The 7,760-nt window shown below is 34.2% G+C and overlaps 1 protein-coding gene across 1 annotated transcript in view; it reads left to right on the forward strand.

Annotated features, from left to right (window-relative positions):
* LOC107592166 (CUB and sushi domain-containing protein 3-like) overlaps positions 1-7,760 on the forward strand; it is a 223,387-nt gene that overhangs the window by 213,092 nt on the left and 2,535 nt on the right. The window contains exons 59-61 of the mRNA XM_016281569.1: positions 522-680; positions 2,937-3,049; positions 3,428-3,515. Of these exons, the coding sequence (XP_016137055.1) occupies positions 522-680; positions 2,937-3,049; positions 3,428-3,515 (360 nt within the window). The remainder of the gene's footprint in view (positions 1-521; positions 681-2,936; positions 3,050-3,427; positions 3,516-7,760) is intronic.

Below are 7,760 nucleotides of genomic sequence, written 5' to 3' on the forward strand. Positions count from 1 at the left end.
ATATATATATATAAAATAACTGGGTGGTAATCATCCATAGAATTAAAACTTTAAAAATCACCTAATTCCATATGCAAGGGAGAGACTATTGCCATTTGCACTACAGAGACAGTGTATACTACATTTAATAATTTCACATTTATATGTATTATGCTAAACAAGAAATGATTACACAAATCTGATTATATATCTTTAAATCCACATATATTGTTGTTGTTAATTCTTATATAATATAGTTCATTATTTATTTGCTGTAGCAAGTGTGATTACAGTATGAAGTAACTTTATGTAGCAAGCTTTTTACAACTTGGATCACAGTTTTAGAATCTCTAGTACAGCATATTGCTTTATTAACATTGTTGATGTCACTATTAAAGCAGAGAATGAGCTCGCTATCATTTCTGCTCTGAGGTCATTCACAGTCAGATCCTCCGAAAAGAGTTTGAGGTGTTAATTGCACCTAACGCACAGTGTAAATGGCTTCTTAACCTCTTCTGCCACATTAAATCTTCTCGTTGCAGTTCCTGACGACATGTTCGCGCCCACGTACGTGTGGAAAGGTTCGTTTGAGTATAAAGGAATGAAACAGCCGATGACTTTGACAATCACTAGCTTTAACGCGACTACGGGGAAAGTCAATGTGACTTTAACTAACAGGCACTCAGAACTGCTGTTGTCAGGTAAGAAGCCATAATGGCAGCGCCGCACAGTACAGCTCATGTCATAAACACTTCTAGCAGTGCATTAACCTGCTGTAAGCAAACCTCTGCTCTGTGTAAGCTCACCTGTTAGACAGAACAGCTCATGTCAGGAGTTTTGGGGGAAATGTCAATTACTGTTAATACAAGATGTGCCTTTAGTGCTCAGTTTTTCTTAAAGGGGACATCGGATTTTTTTTTTTTTGTATTCAGTTAGATTTCTGGCGTGTTTGCCAGCTCAGAGAAGCTGAAAAGAAAACACGCAGTCAGTTTGTTGTGGGCTGTCTGAGTCTGAAACTGTGTCATCCAGCCAGCCGTTTCAATCTGTAGCCATTTTCTACATAGATACCTAGCTATTTGAATAAGACCCCCTCCGAGCCATATACAGAGTCCAAGGCAGCAATTCATGCGTCTTGTGTCGACATGCTCCATGGAAGAGAGGGGTGGGGTGAGCTCATTATCATTTAAAGAGACATGCACCAAAACAGGTCGCTGTGAACAGTTTCCATTGAGAAATTTTAACCAAAGTATGTTACAGACATTTCATGAAGACCCATGAAGAATCATACCAACTTATGGAAAATGGGCATCCGATGTCCTCTTTAAAGACTGCAAGAGCCACTATATTCACAAGTATATGGAAGAGTAAATATGCATTTAAAAAAAAGAGTAGTATAACCAAAACTTTTTGAAGTACACCATCATCGTACTGACAGCTGTTCAAAAGTTTGTGTTTGCCCTAGTAAAAAAGTAACACATTTAAAATATGTTATGTGTTATATGTTAAACATTTATAAGTATAGTTAAAATCTGTTAACATATTTCCTTGCATATCATTTGAGATTTACTGATATAAAAAATATAATTGAACTTTATTTGGAGAACTACTTGTGCACAATGCACATTTCTTAATATTAAGCCTAAAATGTGTTTTAATGTCACTATTGATGAGGATTGTATGATCTTTGAATAATATCAGTCTTTAAATGCAGGATATTTAAAATGTACCTATACTTGTAATAGTTCCACTTTAGCACAATCAAATATACTTCAGTATATTTATCTGGACCTCAGCACTACTTCTGCACAATTAAAGTGCATTAAGTACAAGATTAGTTCTTCCAATTTAGCAGACTTTAAGTATACCATTTTAGTATACCAAAAGTACAATTGCAGGGTATTTTTATTAAGTACATAAAAATATGTAAATGTATTTGTAGTATACTTTGCATAAAATAAATGTATTTCAAAAACACATTTTAGTATATTTATTTTTCACTAGGTTGGTAAGAATTTTTTATGTTTTTGAAAGTCTCTCATGCTCACCAAGGCTGCATTTATTTGATCAACAATAAGTAAAAACAGAATATATATATATATATATATTTACAATTTTAAAACAGCTGTTTTTTATTTTAATATATATTAACATATAATTCATTCTTGTGATGCAAAGCTGAATTTTCAGCATCATTACTCCAGTCTTCAGTGTCAAATGATCCTTCAGAAATCATTCTAATATGCTGATTTGCTGCTCAAGAAACATTTAATATTATTTTAAATGTTGAAAGCAAATTTTTTTTTTTTGGAAACTGAGATGCCTTTTTTTAGGATTCTTTGATAAATAGAAAGTTCAAAAGAACAGAATGTATTTGAAATATAAATATTTTGTGACATTATAAATGTCTTAACTGCCACTTCAGTTTGATTAATGTTATGCATCCTTGCTGAATAAAAATATTTATTTCTTTAAAAAACAAAAATCTTACTTACACTATCCTTGGAAAAAAATGTATGCATAAAATACTGTTTATATATATTTAATAACCATGTGGTAATCACTGTTTTGGATGATCCAGTGAATTAAAAATGTATAAATCATCTCCTTTAATTAGTTTTCTCTCTTTATTTGGAACCTGGACACAAACCAAAATATTAGATTATTCATAACAAGTCTGACATCAATGCAAAATCTTCATGTTATGAACCACTTGAGCTGAATGCAAAAGACAAAACTGCGAAACTAATATTATAAAGCGGACAGTTCAGACCTCTAATTAGACGAGCCGCATTCAAAGCTGTTTTAAAGTAGCCAATATTTACACACCTGTGACCACGTATCAGTTGAATTTTGTTATTGTAAATTTTAATCCCAGTACATTTTCATTAATGAGCAGGTGTACTCAATGAAGTGAATGCAACGCAAGATATGTTTAATGTTTTGTGGTCTGAACGCAGGTGTTTACAAGAGTCGAGATGCTCGTCTGACTCTGCGGCTGTATCACATGAGAGCTCTGGTGAAGAGTACCTACAGCAAGATCACTGAGGAGACCTTGATCATGGACGGCTTTGTAAGTGGACTAGAATGCGATTTAGAGTTTCTAACTAACAACAAGCTGCATGGTTCATAGTCTTGCTCAACTGCCAGGTTTTGTTCTTATTACTAAAGAAAACAGTGCAATTTTTTACCATTTTGATGGGTTGAATATACTGTGTTTAAGCTGGAAACTTTAGTTCTCCAAGCAGTAAAAGAACATAGATTTGTTCTCAGGTGCAATAGTGCCCTGTCGTATTTGTTCAAAAAACACATCTCTGGCTATTTTTAAACTTTGCAGTAAAAGAAAACATGTATTCAGAGAGCAATATCCTGTAACATTGCACAGAACATCTGCTCTTTTCAGAATTTGAGAGAACTTGATGTTCATCTCTGTGTTGTTGTTCTCCTCGAGGTCTCTGCTGACCATGAAGGAAACACATACTTGTTTCAAGGCTTTATACAAGGTAGAGACTATGGCCCGTTTGGACTACAGAGACAAGGTATGCTGCATTTAAGTAGTGTCATAAATCATATTTATATTTTTATGTTCAGCCAAACAAGCAATAATTATAAAAATGTATATATATATATATATATATATATATATATAAGTCCTACTCAAACTGCATCTAATATAAATGCAAACAAATACATTTTCATTTAATTCCAGTTAAAATCTAATTAAGTGTCTGAAAACTATTTTCACTCTTAAGTGTATCCTTCTTTTTAATTATATTATTTCAGTAGCCTAATAAGTACTCTTAAAAAGACACCCGCGGCACCCAAATGACTCCAGAACAGGACATTGACATAGAATCAAAATCCTTTTGTTTTTTGAATCCTTCAATGCTTCGACATCAATTTAGAATATGGACTTCCATCGAGAAACTTTTGCTGTCCGTTTGAATTTTATTGTCCTGTGCTGTTGGTCCAGATTGCTTAAGATTTGTATAACAGTAAATTAATTGTATTCTGAAGCACATTTAAAAAAACAATTGTGATCAAAATTAGAGAACACTTACAGATACCTCCAAGTTATTGGTGTTAATCTGGCACCTGGTGCTAATTTCCTTAATTATAAGACATGCCCTATTTAACTGGCAGCAAAAATTGTGGGGCACTCTAAGGTGACTGAAACCCTGTGCCAGAAGTTTGTCCAGATAAAAGCTAAATCGATGACCCTTTCAGCCACTGCAAGAGAAACTGGTCATTCCAAATCTGTGATTTCTAGAATACTGCAGCTTTACAACGACACTAATTCAAGTCCCCCAAAAAGGCTGGTCATCCACATAAGACAAATGAGAAGACAAGACAATGTGGAGACTCTCAGTGGGGAATCGGTTCAGCACTGCAGCTGGAATTGCTTGCCTGTTCAGTGCTGAACAGCTCTCATCAGCAGAAAGAATCAAAAAGTTAGGCTCACCTTTGCTGAGGAGCATGTTGTGTGGAGAGAGGAGAACTGGTCCAAAGTTCACTTTAGTGATGAGAGCAACTATAATTTATTTGGGTCTAGTGGGAAACATTATATTCAGTGTCAAACTGTGGAAAAAACTGAACCACAAGTGCATGAAGAAGTCAGTGAAATGTGGAGGAGGAAGTGTCATGGTTTGTGGGATGTTTGTTGGGCCTGTTATACAGCTACATGGCAGAGTGAATGCAAATGTTTATCAGAACCTGCTTCAGCAACATGCAGTTCATTCCCTGCAAGCATCTCCCAATCAGCCTGCAATTTTCATGCAAGACAATGTCCCTGTCACACAGCAAAACAGCTAAAGCAGTTCCTTGAAGCTAAGAACACTGAAATAATGAAATTGCCGGCCCAGAGTCCTGATCTAAACCTGATTGAAATTCTCTGGAAAATCCTTGGCGACAAAGTTATGGCTAAGAAACCCAGTACAGTTACTGAACTGTGGAAGAGAGTGGAAGAAGAGTGGAGCAAGATCACAGCAGTGCAGTGTGAGAAACTAGTGCTGTCCCGCGGCCGCAGATGTGCTGAAGTCACTCAAAGCAGGGGCCTCTACACTTCCTACTCATTACTGACAGCTGTAACCCTCCAAAATTTTTGTTGTAATCATCTTTCTTGCTACAGTGGTTACTGTTCTCTCATTTTGATCACTGTGTTTTTCACAAAATAAAGGTTTTTGTCGAAATGCCTTGGAAATTTTGTTGGAAAATATATTAGTGGAACAGTGGTATACCTACAGCTAATATTTCTTCAAATTTTGCGTGATGAAGATTAACAATATTTCAGAAAAAAAATCAAGTAGTTATTAATTGTTCTCTAATTGAATATATAATCCTGAATATATTGTTATAAGTTTTGTGCAACTTGTTTATTATTTCCTGTTTGGCCCCGGTTATATACTATAATATAACTAGGGCTGTGAAACGATTAATCGCGATTAATCGCATGCAAAATAAAAGTTTTTCTTTGCATAATATATGTGTGTGTACTGTGAATATTTATTATGTATATATAAATACAAACACATGCATGTATATATGCATTTAAATATTATATTTAACAAAAATATGTTGTTTATATATTAAATATATTTATGTATAATATAAAATATAAATGTATATACATGTAAATATTTTCAAAATATATACTGTATGTGTGTGTATTTATATATATATATATATATATACATAATAAATATACACAGTACACATACATATATTATGTAAGTTCACTTTAGTGATGAGAGCAACTATAATTTATTTGGGTCTAGTGGGAAACATTATATTCAGTGTCAAACTGTGGAAAAAACTGAACCACAAGTGCATGAAGAAGTCAGTGAAATGTGGAGGAGGAAGTGTCATGGTTTGTGGGATGTTTGTTGGGCCTGTTATACAGCTACATGGCAGAGTGAATGCAAATGTTTATCAGAACCTGCTTCAGCAACATGCAGTTCATTCCCTGCAAGCATCTCCCAATCAGCCTGCAATTTTCATGCAAGACAATGTCCCTGTCACACAGCAAAACAGCTAAAGCAGTTCCTTGAAGCTAAGAACACTGAAATAATGAAATTGCCGGCCCAGAGTCCTGATCTAAACCTGATTGAAATTCTCTGGAAAATCCTTGGCGACAAAGTTATGGCTAAGAAACCCAGTACAGTTACTGAACTGTGGAAGAGAGTGGAAGAAGAGTGGAGCAAGATCACAGCAGTGCAGTGTGAGAAACTAGTGCTGTCCCGCGGCCGCAGATGTGCTGAAGTCACTCAAAGCAGGGGCCTCTACACTTCCTACTCATTACTGACAGCTGTAACCCTCCAAAATTTTTGTTGTAATCATCTTTCTTGCTACAGTGGTTACTGTTCTCTCATTTTGATCACTGTGTTTTTCACAAAATAAAGGTTTTTGTCGAAATGCCTTGGAAATTTTGTTGGAAAATATATTAGTGGAACAGTGGTATACCTACAGCTAATATTTCTTCAAATTTTGCGTGATGAAGATTAACAATATTTCAGAAAAAAAATCAAGTAGTTATTAATTGTTCTCTAATTGAATATATAATCCTGAATATATTGTTATAAGTTTTGTGCAACTTGTTTATTATTTCCTGTTTGGCCCCGGTTATATACTATAATATAACTAGGGCTGTGAAACGATTAATCGCGATTAATCGCATGCAAAATAAAAGTTTTTCTTTGCATAATATATGTGTGTGTACTGTGAATATTTATTATGTATATATAAATACAAACACATGCATGTATATATGCATTTAAATATTATATTTAACAAAAATATGTTGTTTATATATTAAATATATTTATGTATAATATAAAATATAAATGTATATACATGTAAATATTTTCAAAATATATACTGTATGTGTGTGTATTTATATATATATATATATATATACATAATAAATATACACAGTACACATACATATATTATGTAAGCAAAAACTTTTATTTTGGATGCGATTAATCGTTTGACAGCACTAAATATAACATAATGTAATGTAATATAATATAATAAAATATAACAATGCAATACAATATAACAAAACACAATATAATACAAAATAATAAATGCAGTGTATGGCACCACATTATATTACTTTTGAAATAACTAAAGAATTGCATAATCTTATTATAGACACCTAGCAACAGTTATCATCCACCTTTTATTTATAGTAAGAGCAGATCTTTAAAGGGGTCATATGATGCGATTTCAAGTTTTCCTTTCTCTTTGGAGTGTTACAAGCTGATTGTGCATAGATAAGATCCCTGAAGTTGCAAAGACTAAAGTCTCAAAACCAAAGAGATATTCTTTATCAAAATTAAGACTCTGCCACGCCCCCTAAAACACCTCGCTCTAACACGCCCCCACATATCTACCTCACTATGTGGAAATATTTGCATAATGCCGCCCAAATGTGCACGCAAAGAAAGAAGGCGTGGCTTCAGTAACCGCAGTTAGTGTTGAAGCAGCCATGTCAGGGAGAACTGTGTGTTTCAGTGTGAAAGCAAAAGCACTTTATTTGGCCTTCTGAAAGTAGATGCATTTAGGAATCTTTAAGAACAGCAATGCATTTTATGGACGACCATTTCGTGAACCTAGGAGAGGAGGTAATTCTGACTTTGCTATGACAATCCGGCGCTTCTGAATCAGCTACTGTTTCGTTATTAGTTTAAGTATTTGCTATTGACTGTTCAAATGCGGAGTTTTGCGCATCGTGTGTGTGTGTGTGTGTGTGTGTGTGTGAGAGAGAGAGAGAGAGAGAGAGA

This window comes from Sinocyclocheilus grahami, unplaced genomic scaffold (assembly GCF_001515645.1).
Source record: "Sinocyclocheilus grahami isolate Dianchi unplaced genomic scaffold, SAMN03320097.WGS_v1.1 scaffold150.1, whole genome shotgun sequence".
Lineage (NCBI taxonomy): Eukaryota > Metazoa > Chordata > Actinopteri > Cypriniformes > Cyprinidae > Sinocyclocheilus > Sinocyclocheilus grahami.